The sequence below is a fragment of the Myotis myotis genome, unplaced genomic scaffold (genome assembly GCF_014108235.1).
Source record: "Myotis myotis isolate mMyoMyo1 unplaced genomic scaffold, mMyoMyo1.p scaffold_m19_p_17, whole genome shotgun sequence".
Taxonomy (NCBI): domain Eukaryota; kingdom Metazoa; phylum Chordata; class Mammalia; order Chiroptera; family Vespertilionidae; genus Myotis; species Myotis myotis.
The window spans coordinates 15883674-15900880 of NW_023416321.1; the positions used below are offsets into that span (position 1 = coordinate 15883674).

The following is a 17207-nucleotide window of genomic DNA, read 5'->3' on the forward strand; positions in this document are numbered from 1 at the left end:
AGGTGCCTCTGGGATGCTCTGGGACAGGGAGTGGCCATGGGGAGAGGTCACGCCTCAGGGGATCCTGGGCCAGAAATCTGCTCGTGGGGCAGTTCAGTGACCAGTCCATCATTTTCTCTCCCGAGCACCCCTCCGACCCCGTCCTGGCATGCTCTGGGTCCTCTCCATTGCAGGGCAGGTGAGGGCAGATGGCCTGGCTGGTGGCTGACGCCAACTCCTCCCCCAAAACCCCGGCGATTTGAACTCGGGTACTGTCCTGTGACAAGAGGGAGGGTGGGGCAGGTGGCAATGGCCTGCAGCCAGGAGCAGGGAGAGGTGGGAACATCAGTTTTGAAAATGACCCATGTGAGGGCGGGATCCGGCCTATGCGATTTAATCTCTCAGCTTTGTGTGTTGTGTTTGAGGCCAGAGACCTCGTCTTTCCATTCACTTGGGACAGTTAAGAGACAGGGATCATCTGTCCGCACCGCCCCTGCAGGCCCTCTCTGTGGTCACCCACTCCCTGCCCTCCCCCTGGCAGACTGGGGCTCCCTTTCCAGGAGCAGGGCCAAAGGATTGGGTCTCAGGGAGGCAGGCAGCTCTGGAGGGAGGAGACGGAGACGCCGGGACAGCCTTGAGCTCACAGGCATGGAGACGGCCTGCTTTGTTCCCCTCTCCCCTCAATCCTTGGGTCTGAGAGCCTCCCCCAGTGAAAGCCCACTTCCTGAGGCCTCTGGTTTGGTCTTTTATTCGTCACAAAGGAGAAAGATCCGACACCAGTTCGGCTCTGAGTGCAGAGCTCTGCCGCTCCCCTCACCGTCCCCAACGGGCCTTTCTAAGTTCATCTCTGCTCCAAACCAAGGATTTCACTCAGTAGCTCTGAGACCCATCTAAGTAGGTGTCCTCTCCCCGCCCTTTCATTCCGACGTCCTCAGCCCCTCAGCCTTCTTCAGGGATGAAAGGTGACAGCCCAGCCCTGACCTGCAGCTCCCCGAGGGGACCCCAGCAGCAGTGGGGGCGGGCAGGTGCTGGGGACCTGGGTGTGGTAGGGCTGCTCTCCTGAGCCCCCCCTTCCTTTGGAGCCAGCTGTGGCTGTGGGAGGAAGATGGGGTTCTGCCGGCCCTGGTCCATGCCCCTGGGGAGCTGCCATGATGGGGAAGGGGGCAGGCCTGGGGATAGTGACGAAAGGTACAGAGCGGAGTGTGGGGAAACAGGAATGATTCGCTCGGCCATGCTCCGTGGTGACATGGAGGTGTGGGTTGGGGGCCAGCAATGGCCCCATCCAGCCCCAGCCTCCACCAGCCCCCAGACTGGCTTTGTAACTCAAGGAACTGGCGTGGGGTTGGAGGAGAGAAACTGAGAGGAGATCTGTGCTGTGGGTTTGGCGCTCAGGCTGGTGGGAAGACCAGGCGGTCTCCTCTGCCCACTCTGGAGATGCTCAGACCTCTTCCCAGCAGGTGGGGGGTGACTGTTGGAAGTCAACCCTCTGCCCACTGTCCCCAGAAGTGGGCGCTGGTGTGGGGCCCGGGCCCAGGCTCTGCGCTCAGAGCTCCTCGTGAACCCGCTCCTGGTCCTCGTCCGTCTTCAGCTTGAGCTCGTCGCTGGTGATCTTGCCGTCCTGGTTGCGGTCCTGGTTCTGGAACATGTCCCCTATGGTTTTCTCCGCGTCCTGCCCCGGCATGAGGCGTCCTTTGCCCTCACTGACTTGAGCCTTGATGAAGGTGGAGAACTGGGGGAGAGGAGAGCCGGGGAGGGGGAGCGTGAGCCTCGTGCCTGAGCAGCCTTGGGGGGCCTTGGCAAGGGCCCCCAGGGAGGCCAGCCAGTGAGGACGGAGGAGAAGAGCTGGGGCAGGGACAAGGGACCTACAGCACGGGCCCAGACAGGAGGGTGGACATGTGCCTTGTTCTTGCTAGAGGCCGCCACGCGAGGTGAGAGTGTGGGAACGGGTACTGTAAGGGTTGCATCCTCACCCACCTCCTCTGGGGGGACCTCGCCATCTTCGTTGAGGTCCAGGTCTTCAAACAGGTTGGCGGGAGGGTCCTGGTGCCACACAAACAGGTAGCCTTCGGGCAGCCCCTCCTCCCGGGAGATCAGCTCCACCTCAAACAGCAGCACAGCACTGCCAGGGACCCCCCGGGCTGGCGGTGGGAGAATGAAGGAGACCGGTCAGGCCTGGTCCGGGCCTGGTCCGGGCCTGGCTTTGCGGCCTGCCCAGTGTGTTCCCAGCTCCAGGCCTGTGACCCCTCTTGGAGGCTGGAGAGTGGGACGGGGTGTTCACAGAACCAGCCGAAAGGGGTAAACGGGTGGGTCAGACCGGACCTGCCCCTCACCTCCACTCTCCCCGTGTGCCAGGTGCGGGGGGACCACGAGCTGCCGCCTCTCCCCCACACACATGCCCCGCAGGCCTGTGTCCAGTCCTTCGATCACCTTGTTGGCCCCCAGAGTTGCCTCCTGGGGGGCCCCGTAGTCATGCCTGGGGAGGAGCAGATGCCCAGGTCAGTGCCCTTCCCCGTCCCACAGCTCACACCTCACGGGTGCCCACCCCACACAGCTGAGTGCAGGGCCCAGGCTCGGATGGGACACCCTTCTCGTCTTGCCACGGCCCCTACCATGTGGCCTCGAGGGCTCAGCTCCCCTACCGCAAGCTTCACCCTCCCTTCCCCTTCCTGCTCCTTCCGCTCCCCAGAGACTGGAACTGATGGAGAAGGGGGTGCTACATGGAGGTCTCCCCTCACCTGGGCCCACCCACCTGCCCGCCCCCGGCCCCGCCCCAGACCCACGAGGAGAAGAGCTTGGTGCCATCCAGCAGAGAGCAGTTGTAGTGGTAGCGAACGAAGTCCCCGGACTTGCTGGTCTCGTTGCAGGCCTCGGGGGGCCGGGACAGGGTCCTGATTTCCACCGGGTCCTCGGGGTTATGGAAGTCGATGACGTGGACGTCAAATATCAGCACAGCGGAGCCAGGGATCTTGTCTCCTGGGACCAGAATGGGGCGCGGGTCAGCTTGGCGTCCAGGAAGGGCCCCCCAGGGTCTCCATGAAACTGCCCTGGGGTTTCACATGAGAAGGGGATGGGGTGTTTGTCCACATAATCAGGTCTCCTAGGGGGCAGGGAGGGAGGGACCTGCCGGTTAGAAAGCCCTTTATACCGCAAAACCTCCGAGGGACTCACCTGGCTGATCAAGGGGGTTAGTCCCATCTTACAGGTGAGGACGCTGGCCTTCCAGCAAAGCTGGGTCTCAAATCCAGGTCTCTGCTTCCCAGGGCTAGGCTGTCTCTGTTTTTCCATAAGCACCCCCTCCCCAAACTCAGGAGCACGTTCCCAGGAGGAAAGAGAAGTGGGGGGGACTGCCCTGGAGGGAAGGATGGAGTCCGTGTGGCAGGAACTGTGGAGGTGACCGGTTTTGTGATGAGAGGGCAGAGCAGGGGAAGGTCACTGAGGGGTTCAGGGGAGGAGCTGTGCTACAACAGGGCCTACCAGTCCCGTTCTCCCCGTAGGCGAGGTGGGGGGGGATGGTGATCCTCCGGCGCTCGCCCATGCAGGCGCCCTGCAGGCCCTGGTCCATCCCCGGGATGATGTAGCCCTGCCCCACGTAGGTATTGTACGTGTGGTTGCGGGAGTAGCTGCAGGACAAGGTGGGGAGGCCAGCAAGGGAGTCAGAGGGGCCCCTGCCCTTGCTGACAGCTCAGAGCCACCCCGGGCTGCTGAGGTGACCCCAGCTTCTTGCCTCCCGCCCAGCCCCACCCTCCCTCCTCAGGCCGCGCCCCTGACCTGGAATCGAAGAGGGTGCCGTCCATCAGCGAGCCATTGTAGTGGTAGCGCATGAAGTCCCCGGCCGCGGCTCTCCGGACACAGCCCGGCGGGAGCTCCAGCGTCTCCAGCTGGACCGTGTCCTTCGGGTTGTGGACGTCGATAAGTAGGACGTGGAAGACCAGGGAGGCCTGCGGGGGGATCACAGTCCCTGGGGACGGGATAGGCTTCAACCATACAGGTGGGGAGCAAACCCGGCTCCTTCTTGACCCAGGAAGGCCCCTGGGAGAACCCTGCAAAAGGGTGCTCACCCTGCTCTCCGGGGCCCTTCCCTGGCCCTCAGCCTCCCTGTTCCTGCTCCCCCTGAGAGGCCAGAGCTGGGTGTGCCCCCGGGCCACCCACCAGCCCGTCCAGGACCTTTGTGTGAGTCAGAATACAGCTCCCCTTCTCAACCGGGGAGATGATCACCAGGGGCCTGATTTCATTCCCACTTGCCTCCTTGGCTGGGTGCCCTGGTGCAGCACACACCCTGAACCACTGTGTGTGGCAGCCGCCGCCGGAGAATCCCCGAGTCCTCGCCCGCCCTTACCGTAGCCCTTCTCGCCATAGGCCAGGAACGGCGGGATGATGATCTTCCTTCTCTCTCCAGGACACATGCTCAGCAGCCCCTGGTCCATGCCCTTGATCAGCCAGCCAGAGCCGACGTAGGTGTCGTAAGTGCCGCCCCTGCTGTAGCTGCAGAGAATGAGGTAGGGGTGATGCCGCTGGAGGAGGGAGAACATAGACCCTGGACTCCCCCCACCGGAGCCACGGTCCCCAGCGCCCGGGGCCCCGCCAGCCCTTACCTGCTGTCGAAGGCGGTGCCGTCCAGCAGTGTGCCATTGTAGTGGTAGCGGACAAAGTCGCTGTCCTGGACCATGCGGGGGCAGTGGGGCGGGCGCAGCAAGGTGCTCACCTGCACGGTATCCTCCTTGTTCCACAGATCCAGCAGGACCACGTCGAAGTAGAGGGTGGCATCCGGGGGGATGAGCCCAGCTGTGAGGGCAGGCCGCAGGGACGCATGTTTGGTGCAGCCCAGGGTGGGGGTGGCCGTGGGGGTCTGAGCATCCTGCTGGGCCCCCTCCCTCCACACCTCTAGTTCCCTTCTTCCTAGTCAAGCTGCGATCCTACCAGCCGTTACTGCCCTTCCTCCCACCCCAGAGGCAGCAAACAAACTCGAGTCCCAGACCTGCCCCTCTTCATACTGGGTAGGCAGCTGACCATGGGCAGGGCCCTCTCCCTCTCTAAGCTTCAGGTTTTGGGCCCCGAGGCCCTTGATTCTGCCTCCAGGTCTCCTCCATCGCCACGCCTGTGCCCCAGCCCTTCTCACCCACACCGATGCTGCCATAGCCCAGGTGGGGGGGCACGATGAGGCGTCTCCGCTCGTTGACACACATGCCCATGAGGCCTCGGTCCATGCCGGTGATGAGACGTCCCACACCCACCACGATGGCCACCAAAGTGCTGCGGTCGTAGCTGGGGGACGGAGGAGGATACAGTGGATTCAGGTGTGCAAGGTGAGGGTGCACACAGCCAGACGCTTCCCTCTGCCCACGGTCACATACATGCCCAGGTGCACGCACACACACACACACATGCACAGTCCCCCTCTACACACAGGTGTAGATCAACATGCTCCTCACCTCCCTCCGGGGTCAGCCATGACCCCCAATGTAAGAGGCGGGGCAGTTACAAAAAGGAAGTCCCCACGGAGCCTAGGGGCTCTTATACTCCTGGGAGAGGGTTGGGTGCAAGCTGTCTGCTGCTCTCTGCTGGCAGCAAAGGCGTGCTCAGCACTTCAGGGAAGTGAAGAGGAACATTTATGGAGCCGTTAGGATGTGCTGGCGACATGCTTGGCCGTGATCTGATTTAATTCTTTCCCCATGAGGAAGGCGTTATTGTTTTCATTTTTCTTCTGAGACTAAGTCACTCACTCAAGGTCACAGCTAATATGTGGTATGTGCGACGCACCCCCCCCCCCCCCCCCCGGCCCCCCGTTTGTGCCCCTGCACCAGGGACTCGCCAAGGAGGAAAGGAAGGGGAAGCAGGCTGGTGGGGGGTAGGGGTTGGTTTTCAGTTCTGAAAGAGCCTATTCTCAAACTGCCGTGGCTTTTATTTATTTTAGTTACTGTTTTTTCATTTTATGTTTTCAGAAGTTAAGGGCGGCTGGGAGATTGACCGAAGGGGGCCACGGGTTGTGAAAGTTTTCCAGGCTCATCCTGGTTCCCAGAGTCCCCACCAGGGAAGTCGTCCCCCAAAGCCCCCCTCTACCCCTCCACTCCGCCCCTGGCGGTCAGGGGCAGTACTCCCGGCTACTGCCTACCCCTCACTTTGCCTACTGAGCTGGTTTTGTGACCGGCCTGCTTCCCACACAGGCTGTTGTGAGGGCCCAAGCACCAGTCAGCACTGTCAGGGCATCTGGTCCCCCCAGAGTCGAGGCTGATGAGTACTGGACCCTCTCGGACTCCCAGGCACTGTGTCAAGTCCACTTTCATTCGTCGTCTTGTTTGAGCCCTATCGTCAGTCTCAGGAAGCAGGGACTCGGTTTTTTCAGATTGTTTGTGATCTCTATTTTTCAGATAAAGAAGGTAAAGCTTTAAGAGGCACCATTTCTTGTCCATGGTCACAGCCTGGCTTTGAAACCAGGGTCTTGGACTCTGGAGTTTGTGTTCTTACCCAGTACACTGCCTGCCCCCGAAGCCATGGCCACCGGTTTCCCGGGGGATGAGTTGTGTGTTTTGGGAAAGGGTCGAAGAAGAACTGACTTCGCGGGGTGTGGTGGGGGGTTGTGTGTGTGTCACTGAGACCTCCGGTTTAACCAAGGCTGACATGTAGCCCTGCCCCCACCAACAGAAGTGGATTAGCGCCCTGGCCGGTTCGGCTCAGTGGATAGAGCATCGATCGGCAGGGGCCGAGGGTTCAATTCCGGTCAAGAGCATGCACCTCGGTTGCAGGCTGTTGGGGCCCCACCCTGGTTGGGAGGCAACCAATTGGTGTGTCTCTCTCATGTCATGTTTCTCTGTCTCTCTGCCTCCCTTCCATTCTCTCTAGAAATCAATGGAAAAAATATTCTTGGGTGAGAGGGGAAGCGTGGACTTGCCAGAGCAGACCAAAGGCCTGCCTCTCTCCTTGCCAGAGCAGAAGCCGGCCTCTCAAACTCCAAGGCTGGCAAGATGGGCGGCAGCCCTGGCCTGGTGGCACTAACTAAGATGGAGGAGGTGGGGGTGCAGGTAGACCTGGAGAGGGAGGTATAACAATCCTCCCAGGAGCCAGGACAGCAGGTCTGACACGTGGACAGACATGGTCCCTACACGCCCAGATTCATCCAACCTTATTATAATGCTGGCTGCTGACAGCCACCCCCTCCAAAGGAAGTTCTACTCCCTCTTCTCTAACCACAAAGGCACTGAAACCGGGGAAGGAAGCGTTGAAGGGAGTCAGGACGGGTGGGAATGTAGGGGTCCCAGGCTGCTCACATGCATCAGGGACCAGGCTCTTCCCCCCAACACTGTAGACTAGAACAGCCCCCTCCTCATGTCCCGAAATAAAGGGCTGGTGAATAGAGCAGTTCACCTTGATTATCAAGCACTTAGGGGGAGTTTGGGGAGCGTGTGTGAACGCAATCGGGGTCCTTGGAGAGGCAAAGGTTTGAAATTGAGAGCAGAAGATACATCCCTGGGGAGATGGATGTCTGGGAGACCACCCCCACCCCCACCCAAGGCGCCGTGTTTGGGGTTAGGGGGTCAGGGAATGAGTACCAGAAGGCAGACACAGCTTACAAGGGCACCAAGGGAAGGAACCCAGGAGCTAAGGGCGCCCGCCCGGCTGGCGGGGGAGGAGTGGTGAGTCTGGGGCCAGCCAACCCGTTACCTGGAGTCAAACTTCTTGCCATCCTCAAAAGTGCCGTTGTAGTGGTAGCGCACGAAATCCCCCCTCTGCACCTCGCGGGGACAGGCCCTGGGGATGTGGTACCTCTCGATGACCACGTCTTCCAGGGGCCCCCCGGCCGGGCTGGCGCGGCCCAGCCCCCTCCCCACGGCCTGCACCAGCAGCAGCAGCATCTGCAGCAGCGGGGCTCGCAGGAGGGTGTGGCTGCGGGACCCCGCGCCACGGAGCATGGTGCCTGGAGCTGGGATGGCGGGCAGTGAGGCCGAACAAGAGAGGAGCCGCCACCAGCCTCCGCTCCCGAGTTGGCTCCCCCCCTTCCTGTCTTCACTCCCCACCCCCGCCCTGGCGGGTCCACGTGGAATGGGGGCTGGGGAGGCTGAGCTGGCGGGCGGGGTCGGGGTGGAATCGGAGGAGGGGGCCCGGCCGAGAGCGGGGGAGACCGGGCCTGCACCACAAAGAGCTCCAGGCGCCCCCCTCGCCCCCGCCCGAGGCGGAGAGGCCCAGCCGGGAGGGAGGCTCCAGAAAGATGAGAAGTGGGAGCTGACTCCAAACCCAAAAAAGAAAAAGTTCACTGTCTTTCCCCCTGGAGCCCCCGGGGTCCTAAAGCCGGACCGAGGCATCCTTTGCTGCTTTCGCTGGCACCCCCAAATCAGAAGCCTCTTCGGGAGGCTGGGGAGGCTAGAACATCTGAGGGTGTCTCTGCTCCCCCATCCCTCCTGTCCCAGGACGAGGAGCTACTTCGCTCTGCAAAACCCGGGCTGCCGGGGCGTTCGGAGTGGACGGAGGTCCGGCCGGAGGCGGTGGAGTGGAGGGTGTGCAGGGCAAAGCCGGGTGTGACCTGCCCGCCGCGGGCTGGGGGGACCCTGGGAGCGACCCCTTCAGGACTGGGGGTGGGGCGAGTGCCAAAGGGGTGCTGTGATGGACGGAAAACCAGCTCCTGGGGCTTGGGCAGCACAGAGGGAGGGGGCACGTCCCTCCATTTCACGACCTTAAGGTGGGGGGGGGGGCAGCGTGGAGGGGAGCTTTCTGGGCTCCCCATCCTTAAGGGAAGCGCCCCCCATCTGTCGAGGGAAAGCTACTAAGGACAGGGCACCGGGCTACGTAGGGGACTCAGGACACCCTTGCGCCCACCGAACAGAGGGAGACGCAGCCCTCGCCCCTCCGGGGTCCTGGCCGAGGCCATTACCCTCCCGGCAGCCGCGGGGCCCGGCGCTAAGACCCAGCGGGCGCGCCGGCCCGGCCCCTGCCCCAGCCCCACCCGCCCGCCCGCGGGCCCGGCCCGGACACCAGCTGCGCCCGGAGAGCCGCGGGCCGGCCGGCGCGGTGCGGGGATGGGGCGGGCGGCCTGGGCGCTGCTGTGGCTGCTGCTGGGCCGCTCCGGGGCGCAGTACGAGAAGTACAGCTTCCGGGGCTTCCCGCCCGAGGACCTGATGCCGCTGGCCGCCGCCTACGGGCACGCGCTGGAGCAGTACGAGGGCGAGGGCTGGCGCGAGAGCGCGCGCTACCTGGAGGCGGCGCTGCGGCTGCACCGGCTGCTGCGGGACAGCGAGGCCTTCTGCCACGCCAACTGCAGCGGGCCCGCGCCGCCCGCCGCCGCCGCCCCCGGGCCCCCGCCCGGCCCCGCCGGGGGTCCCGGCGACGAGTGGGCCCGCGAGCTGCGGCTCTTCGGCCGCGTCCTGGAGCGCGCCGCCTGCCTGCGGCGCTGCAAGCGGACGCTGCCCGCCTTCCAGGTGCCCTACCCGCCGCGCCAGCTGCTGCGCGACTTCCAGAGCCGGCTGCCCTACCAGTACCTGCACTACGCGCAGTTCAAGGTGGGCTCCCCCCGCCCCCCAGCCCCCCGCGTCCCGCCCGCCCGCCCCCGGGCGCTGCTCGGTCCCGTCGCCGGCAGCCGGCGTCGGGTTTCCCGTCGGGTGCGGCGGAGCAGTTGCTGACATCGATCCCGCAGCCTCTCGTGCGCTCGGGGCGGCGGGCTCGGGCCCTGCTGACCCACCCCGACCCCACCCCACAGGCGAACCGGCTGGAGAAGGCGCTGGCGGCGGCCTACACCTTCCTCCAGAAGAACCCCAAGCACGAGCTGACCACCAAGTATCTCAGCTACTACCGGGGGATGCTGGATGCGGCCGAGGAGCCCCTCACCGACTTGGAGGCGCAGCCCTACGAGGTGGGCGGAGGGGGAGGGCTGGCCCTGAAGCTCCTCGCCAACCCCCCCATAGGACTTGGGGAGGAGGGGGAGTGTGTGGGTCCCCCCCCTGATCCTCCCCTCGCTCCCCCCCAGGCCGTGTTCCTCCGGGCGGTGAAGCTCTACAACAGCGGGGACTTCCGCAGCAGCACCGAGGACATGGAGCGGGCCCTGGCCGAGTACCTGGCTACCTTTGCGCGGTGTCTGGCTGGCTGCGAGGGGGCCCACGAGCAGGTGGACTTCAAGGACTTCTACCCTGCCATAGCAGGTACCCCCACCCAGACCCATGGGCGTCCTTCCCAGCCGCCACTGGGCCCAGAACAACTCAGACCCCTGAACACATTCATGGAGCCCCTACTCCGTGCTGGGGAGGTGGTCAGTGTTATATCCTGTCCCTGGGAGTGTGGAGTGCGCAGCCAGCTGAGAGGCGGACAGGGTAACGGATCCCCTGCCACTGGGTGCCGAAGGACTGCAGTCTGGAGCGCCCAAGGTGCTGGGCGCCGGTGGAGAGAGGCGGCGACATTCCAGGAGGGTCTGGGATGGGGGTCACAGGCTTTCCAGGTAGAGGTCAATGCAGGTGCAAAGGTGCCCCCGCTGAGATGGGAAACAGCCCCGCACGGATGTCCCAAAAGCAGTTTATGGCCAGAAATCACACTGAGTTTGAAGTCCCTAACTGCAGGGGTCCCTCAGGGCTGCCCTGAGCTTTTTAATCTGGGCATCAGGACCGCTTCCACACCTCACCTGCCACCTACCACAGAGCCAAGCTGTGGGCGGTAAGTCCGCCCTGGCCATAGTCGTCTGCCTCAGCATTGCTTATCCCAGCCGCCACCTCTCACGTGGCTGCAACAGGCTCTGCAGGCAGAGCTGGGGCTGGCGTCCTCTCCATCACCCCCTCCGGGGAACGGAGCTGTTCAGCACACCACCAGCTTCTCACCCCTGCTTCCCCCCCAACCCCACCACCCAGATATTTTTGCAGAATCTCTGCAGTGCAAGGTGGACTGTGAGGCCAACTTGACCCCCAACGTGGGTGGCTACTTCGTGGAGAAGTTCGTGGCCACCATGTATCACTACCTGCAGTTTGCCTACTACAAGTGTGAGTCTCCTGTGGGCTTGGGGTGGGGTGGGGAGCGGAGAGCACTGCACTGGGAGCACCACAGAGTCCAGGGAGCCATTCCTCAGAATTCAGGCCCCTGGGCTATTGGGAGGGCGTGGGGGTAGGGGTGGGGTGGGGCAGGTGAAAGGCTGGAGGAAGAGAACAGAGAGCAGGCTCAGGGTAAATGACTAGCTAGCCCACAGCTGCACAGCACTTGACAGTTTACAAAGCCCTGCCAGGTCTGTTTATCTCACTTTATCCTCTCACCAACCCCCTGCAGATGACATCGCTGGACCCATTTTTCAGATGAGGGCACTGAGGTTTACATGGAGGGCAAGGGGTCGTTAGTCACTTAGCTAATAAAAAGTAGCACCAGAGCCCTGGCCAGCGTGGCTCAGATGGTTGGGCGTCATCCCATGTGCCAAAAGGTTGCTGGTTCAATTCCAGGTCAGGGCACATGCCCGGGTTTCGGGCTTGATCCCCCGTATGGGGTGTGTGACTGATGTTTGCTCTCACACAGACATTTCTCTCTCTCACTCCCACTTCCTTCCTCTGTCACTAAAAGTAATATAAAATAATTTTTAAATCTTTTAAAAAAAGAAGTAGCCCCAGGACTTAAGGCCTCCCTCATTTGAGGGAGATCCTGGCCCCAAGGGGCTGCGATGGACAATCTCTAGGCTTCCTGTAATGCAGAGATGCCAAGATTCAGACAGAAGCTGGAGTTGGAGTGGAGGGTCTGTGGACCAAGGGGCCAGGAGAGTGCTAGCCGGTTTGACTCAGTGGATAGAGCCTCGGCCTGTGGACGGAACGGTCCCAGGTTTGATTCCAGTCAGGGGCACATGCCCAGGTTGCCGGCTCAATCCCCAGTAGGGGGCTTGCAGGAGGCAGCCACTCAATGGTTCTCTCTCTTCATTGATGTTTCTATCTATCTCTGCCTCTCCCTAATATATTTTTATTGATTTCAGAGAGTCAGGGAGAGGGAGAGAGAGATAGAAACATCAGTGATAAGAGAGAATCATTGATCAGCTGTCTCCTGCATGCCCCCCACTGGGGATTGAGCCAGCAACCCAGGCATGTGCCCTTGACTGGAATTGGACCCTGGACCATTCAGTCCGCAGGCCGACGCTCTAGCCCAGCCGTGGGCAAACTACGGCCCGCGGGCCGTTTAAAATGAATAAAACTAAAAAAAAAAAAAAAGACCGTACCCTTTTATGTAATGATGTTTACTCTGAATTTATATTAGTTCACACAAACACTCCATCCATGCTTTTGTTCCGGCCCTCTGATCCAGTTTAAGAACCCATTGTGGCCCTCGAGTCAAAAAGTTTGCCCACCCCTGCTCTATCCACAGAGCCAAACCAGCTAGGGCTCTCCCTCCCTTTTTGAAATCAATAAAACTCTATTTAACACACACACACACACACACACACAGAAGCCAAGAGGCCCTTCATGGGTCCAGTTGGCTAAGAGGTTGAGGGCCACCACTGGCCTCTAATTCCCCTCTGACATCATTCTCCAGCTGTGTGAGCTTGATCCGTTTACTTGACCTCTCTGTGCCTTGAATTTCTTATCTGTAAAATGGGAATGACAATAGCGTTGAGTCTTAAATGAGGGCCTGGCACACATCAAGTGCCCAGTACATCCCAGGTGCATTATCGTTGGGTGGGGTGAGATGCCCAAAGGTATTCTGGAAGACAGCTGGGGAGGCAGAGGCGCTGGACTGAAGAGGGAGATAGGAGTGGGTGAGGTGGGGTCATCCCTAAAGATGGGTGGGTGAGGGGAGGGAGGGTCACCCCTAAAGGCGGGGCAGTGCCAGGGCTACTCCTCACCCCTCCTCTGTCTGCAGTGAACGACGTACGCCAGGCTGCCCGCAGCGCCGCCAGCTACATGCTCTTCGACCCGGAGGACGGCGTCATGCAGCAGAACCTGGTGTACTACCGCTTCCACCGGGCTCGCTGGGGCCTGGAGGAGGAGGACTTCCAGCCCCGGGAGGTGGGCATTGCCTTCCGAGCCACTCTTGGGACCATGTGATTTGATAAAAAAAATCCGGCTTCCTCAAGGGCAGGATGGAAAGTGAAAAAATATGGGTTGTGGCTGGGGTCCTGGGTTCAAACTCAGCCCCATCGGCTTTGTGGTCCTGGGAACACCGCTCACCCTTTCTCAATCTGTTGCCTCACCTGCAAAATGGGGCGGGGACGACCTCCCTTACCAGCACCGCAGGTGAGGTGGGAGGTATGAAAATACCTGTTGGTTCCTGCCTGCTCCCTTCCCCACCCTCATCATCCTCACTGCTGGCCTTGGCCTTCTTCCCCAGGGACCTCCCAACCTGGACCAACTGAGCAGCTCCTTAGGAGTCTGGGGCAACCCTGGCACAGATGGGGCACCTGGTGCTGGTGTCCATTTCCTTGTCAGTGGCAGACACTGCGAATCAGTTGAGGCGCTCTCCCACAGAACCCTCAGGATCCGTAACCCAGCACTCCAAGCAGCGCCACTTTTTTGATCAGCATGTGTGCTGACACCTGTCCAGGCTCCTTGAGCTGGAAAAGGGCCAGGGGGCCCAAATCCTCGGAGCTCTGGCTCCTCCTCTTCTGGCAGCAGGGTCCAGCTCACCTCACTTTCCTTCCCTCCCACCAGGAGGCCATGCTCTACCACAACCAGACGGCGGAGCTGCGGGAGCTGCTGGAGTTCTCGCACATGTACCTGCAGTCAGATGATGAGGTAAGTGGCCCCCTGCCCCCCAGGGCTGGGTGATGATGGAGACCCCTTGGCCACTTTGCCAAAGCTCAGCCCCAGCTCCCAGCAGCCAGCTGTTGTGAAGCAGGATTCTCCTGTCCCTTAAATACACCTGCCCTTCTCCCCCCACTCCATGTCCTCCTGCCCCCTTCTCTGTATGTCTCAGTCGTGCTTCTCCTGGGCCCAGCTCAGGTGGCGCCTCCTCCAGGAAGCCAGGCTGCATGCCCTGGCTCTGTCTTCCAGGCTTGCAATGCCGACTCTGACCCTCTCGGCCTCCCTGGACCTGGACTTATTTGCAGTCCTGGTCCAGCTCACCCCCAGACCCCTCTCCAGCCAGTCTCCTAGAGGGCTGTGATCCAAGATGGGGGACCAGGTTATTCCCAGCTCCCCCAGGTTACTCTGCTCTCTGGGGAAAGCAGAGCTGGCGCCCAGAAACTGAGTTTGAATGAACCAGTGAACGAAGGAAGGAATGCAGCGTGTTACGTTGATTCTGAGTGAGGGTTTGAGGGTGAATGCTCTCAGGTGTCCCTGCTCGGTGCTTCTGTATCCACTCCCTCCTTTGTTCAAGCGCCATGCTCCCTCATGGAACACGGGGGCCGGGTCTACACTCTTAGTAGCCAGGTTGGCGCTGGTCAGACTTGGTCCACACTTCCCAAGTGGGCCCCCTCCAGGAAAGTCTTGGGGAACCCTGAAACTCTCATTGCTTCATCCATCGAGTGGGGAGGATCATGCCCACCTCACCCTGTGTGGTAAGAATGAAACGAGATCAAGTGTGTAAAGCGCTCAGTACAGAGCTGGCATGCATGTAGTCGGTGCTCAGCAGGTGGCAGCCGTTTTGATTGCTGCTGTGTGTTGTGTGCTGTTGGCCAGATACCGGGTTTGGGCCTGGGCTACATTGATGAGAGGCACAGTCCCTTTCCCCAGCAACAGGGGGAGGCACAACACCCCTCTCCCTGCGGGAGAGGTCAGCAGAGGGCACCGGAGGACTCCTGACCCAGCCAGGGTCATCGCAAGGGCTGCATCTGGAGCTGATGCCTGGCGTTGGGGGATGAACAAGGGCAGTGCAGGCAGAGGGGAGGGAAGGCGTTCCTGGCTGGGAATGGCATGAGCAGACGGTGTGCACGGGCTACCAGCACGCTCGGGGTGTTTATACATAACAAGTGGCTGCAGAGAGGGTGAAGCTCCTGCTAACACGGAATCTCTGCTGGTGGAGCCCCATGCACCAGTTTCAGGAGGGGGCAGCTGGGGATAGGACGGTAGGAGAAACCCTCATGTCATTCTTGTGTGAGATCTTGAGACAGGGATGGGGTGGGAGGGCCCCTGGGCCAGGATTGGAACTGGCCCAGGTTTGTGCCTTCTGTGATCTGGTTTGTCCCCTGACCCTGGACCCTGGGGCTTCTCTAGATGGAGCTGGAGGAGACAGAACCGCCCTTGGAGCCCGAGGACCACCCATCCGATGCGGAGTTTGAGGGGGAGGGCGACTACGAGGAGGGCATCTATGCTGACTGGTGGCAGGAGCTGGACGCCAAGGGTGATGAGGCTGAGGCTGGTCAGTGACTTGAGCCATGACGTGGGGTGGGGATGCAGCCTGGGATGGAGGTTGGGGACAGAGGGATCCAGGCACTGGGCTACAGAGGCGGGGGACTTATATGTGTGTTGGATGCTGGGACCCCCTCCTCTGGGGGCTTCCTGTCTGTTGGCAACCTCTGTAGGGGGTGGTATCCTTCCTGGGATCAGGGGTCAGCCGAGACCTGTTCCTGGGGAGTCTCTCTCCTGCCTGCCCCACCTCCCCGTAGAATAGCACCCAGACACCTGTTGGGAGGGGTGGGGGCTCACCCCAGTGCTCTCTCCTTTTCTTTGCAGAGCCGGAGCCTGAGCTAGCATGAGAAGAGGGCCACCCCGGCACCTCACAAGAACTTGGGAAGCCTGGGCCCAGTGGGACCACCCTCACCAGCCTGGGCAGCAGCAAGACTATTTATTAACAATGTAAAATGGACATAGCTGGCCAGGCCCCATCCTGTCCCACCCGAGAGCGTTGCTCCGGGCCCCCTGCCTCCTCGCTGGTCTCGACCACAGGATGGCGGTGCTGCACCTGCTACTCCCCTGGAGGAGGAGATGCCAGCTTCTCCCAGTCGGGGCCTCAGCCTGAATTTCAGAGATAGCAGAGGGGCGGCTGGCATCACGGAGAGCACTGGACCAGGAGTCCAGCGGTGCCTGGCACTGGCCACGGTGCTCAATAAATGTTTCTTGTTGAATGAATTTCAAGGCCTGGCCCTAGCCGGTTTGGCTCAGTGGATAGAGCGTCGACCTGCTGAACAAAGGATCCTAGGTTCGAGTCCAATCAGGGGCAGGTACCTTGCTTGCAGGCTCCGGCTCCTCCCTGGCCCAGGCCCTGGTCGGGCTCGTGCAGGAGGCAACCAATCGATGTGTCTCTCTCACATTGATGTTTTTCTCTGTCTTTCCCTCTCCTTCTCTCCTTCTCTCTCGCCCGCCCCTCCCCCCCCCCCCCAAATCAATGGAAAAATATCCTCGGGTGAGGATTAACAACAGCAACACGAAAAAGAATTACAAGACCTGGGGTCCATTCTCCCAAGGGCTGAGTGGTGAGGGTGCAGGTCCTTCTCTCCTGGCCTCTGCGCCCACCTCCCCTCATCAGGTCTCCCCTCATCTGTAAATGCGGAGGGAGGCGGGTGAGGGGGCACAGTCTGGCCTCTGTGGACTGAGAAGAGCAGCTGCTGTCATGGCAATCCACCGCCAGGGGGCGTGAGGACGCAGTTCCCGCCCCAAGGCCTGGGAAGACGGTGGCTTCAGATTTCTAAGATGGGATGTCCAGTATTTTCCTAGTTCAGCATGGCTTCCCTGGGGATATGTGGTGACTGAGGGGAAGGGGCCAAGGACATTTACTTCCGGTTTTCACTTTTCAGGCATTGACCCAGGTTCCCTGGAGTCAGGGTGAGCATGCCCTGCCCGCCCTGCCCGCTCTCCATGAACTGGGGCCCATCTCAGTGGCCAGAGGAGCGCGGTTATCGTCTGCAGTGTGAGACTTGGTGGTGGCGGTGGCGTCTTGCCCCATCTTGCATTGGCTCTGGGGGGCAGAGGGTCCGGAGATGTGGGGGTGAGAGCCGTGTCTGGTGGTTATCACCCAGCCCTGTGACTCACCAGTGTCCCCTCCAGGTTTCACAACGGGAAAGTGGGGGCACGGGGTGGGGGGCGGTCTCTGGGAAAGGACCATGGGCCAGGGCCTGCCAGGTGACAGTGCTGCCCACTCCCCACGCTTCTGGCCTCTGAGGGGTCGGGTGTGGAGGAGCCTTCTCTCACTATAGGGTGGAGCAGAGGCTGGGGACCTAGTTCTCGCCTTCCACACCCCTCCTCCCCAGATGTGCCAGGTGGCTGGGCCTGGGCCCCGCCCAGCTCTGTGCCCAGGAGAACCCCATATCCCACCCCAAACCCCTTTCCTGGGCCTTTATTGATGACGAGGGTGGGAAGGCCAGTCTGAGTCTGGAGCGCAGATAGGTGGGGTCAAGGGGCGAAGGTGACCTCACTCCTCCC

General features: G+C 61.3%; 2 protein-coding genes across 2 annotated transcripts; one reads left to right on the forward strand and one right to left on the reverse strand.

Moving 5' to 3' along the window:
* Nucleotides 1-711: 711 nt before the first annotated feature.
* FKBP10 (FKBP prolyl isomerase 10) lies at nucleotides 712-8040 on the reverse strand. Its single transcript, XM_036339804.1, has 10 exons — nucleotides 7636-8040; nucleotides 5096-5241; nucleotides 4572-4761; nucleotides 4316-4461; nucleotides 3748-3937; nucleotides 3454-3599; nucleotides 2760-2952; nucleotides 2310-2452; nucleotides 1954-2117; nucleotides 712-1708 (listed from the first exon to the last, which is right to left on the reverse strand). Exons 1-10 carry the CDS (start codon nucleotides 7881-7883, stop codon nucleotides 1523-1525), a joined length of 1752 nt encoding a protein of 583 aa, XP_036195697.1. The 5' UTR covers nucleotides 7884-8040; the 3' UTR covers nucleotides 712-1522.
* Nucleotides 8041-8925: 885 nt separating this feature from the next.
* P3H4 (prolyl 3-hydroxylase family member 4 (inactive)) lies at nucleotides 8926-15917 on the forward strand. The gene is made up of 8 exons (XM_036342023.1): nucleotides 8926-9464; nucleotides 9662-9814; nucleotides 9929-10100; nucleotides 10797-10925; nucleotides 12772-12917; nucleotides 13560-13643; nucleotides 15063-15207; nucleotides 15522-15917. Exons 1-8 carry the CDS (start codon nucleotides 8985-8987, stop codon nucleotides 15542-15544), a joined length of 1332 nt encoding a protein of 443 aa, XP_036197916.1. The 5' UTR covers nucleotides 8926-8984; the 3' UTR covers nucleotides 15545-15917.
* Nucleotides 15918-17207: the final 1290 nt, after the last annotated feature.

Excerpts from the sequence above, each read along its gene's own strand:
- P3H4 (XM_036342023.1), top strand. The coding sequence starts at position 8,985 with ATGGGGCGGGCGGCCTGGGCGCTGCTGTGGCTGCTGCTGGGCCGCTCC. Across the intron at positions 9,815-9,928 it reads TGGAGGCGCAGCCCTACGAG|GCCGTGTTCCTCCGGGCGGT; the intron begins GTGGGCGGAGGG and ends GCTCCCCCCCAG. Across the intron at positions 10,926-12,771 it reads GCAGTTTGCCTACTACAAGT|TGAACGACGTACGCCAGGCT; the intron begins GTGAGTCTCCTG and ends CTCTGTCTGCAG.
- FKBP10 (XM_036339804.1), bottom strand. The coding sequence starts at position 7,883 with ATGCTCCGTGGCGCGGGGTCCCGCAGCCACACCCTCCTGCGAGCCCCG. Across the intron at positions 2,453-2,759 it reads GGCACCAAGCTCTTCTCCTC|GCATGACTACGGGGCCCCCC; the intron begins GTGGGTCTGGGG and ends GCTCCTCCCCAG. Across the intron at positions 2,118-2,309 it reads GGCACACGGGGAGAGTGGAG|CCCGGGGGGTCCCTGGCAGT; the intron begins GTGAGGGGCAGG and ends TCCCACCGCCAG.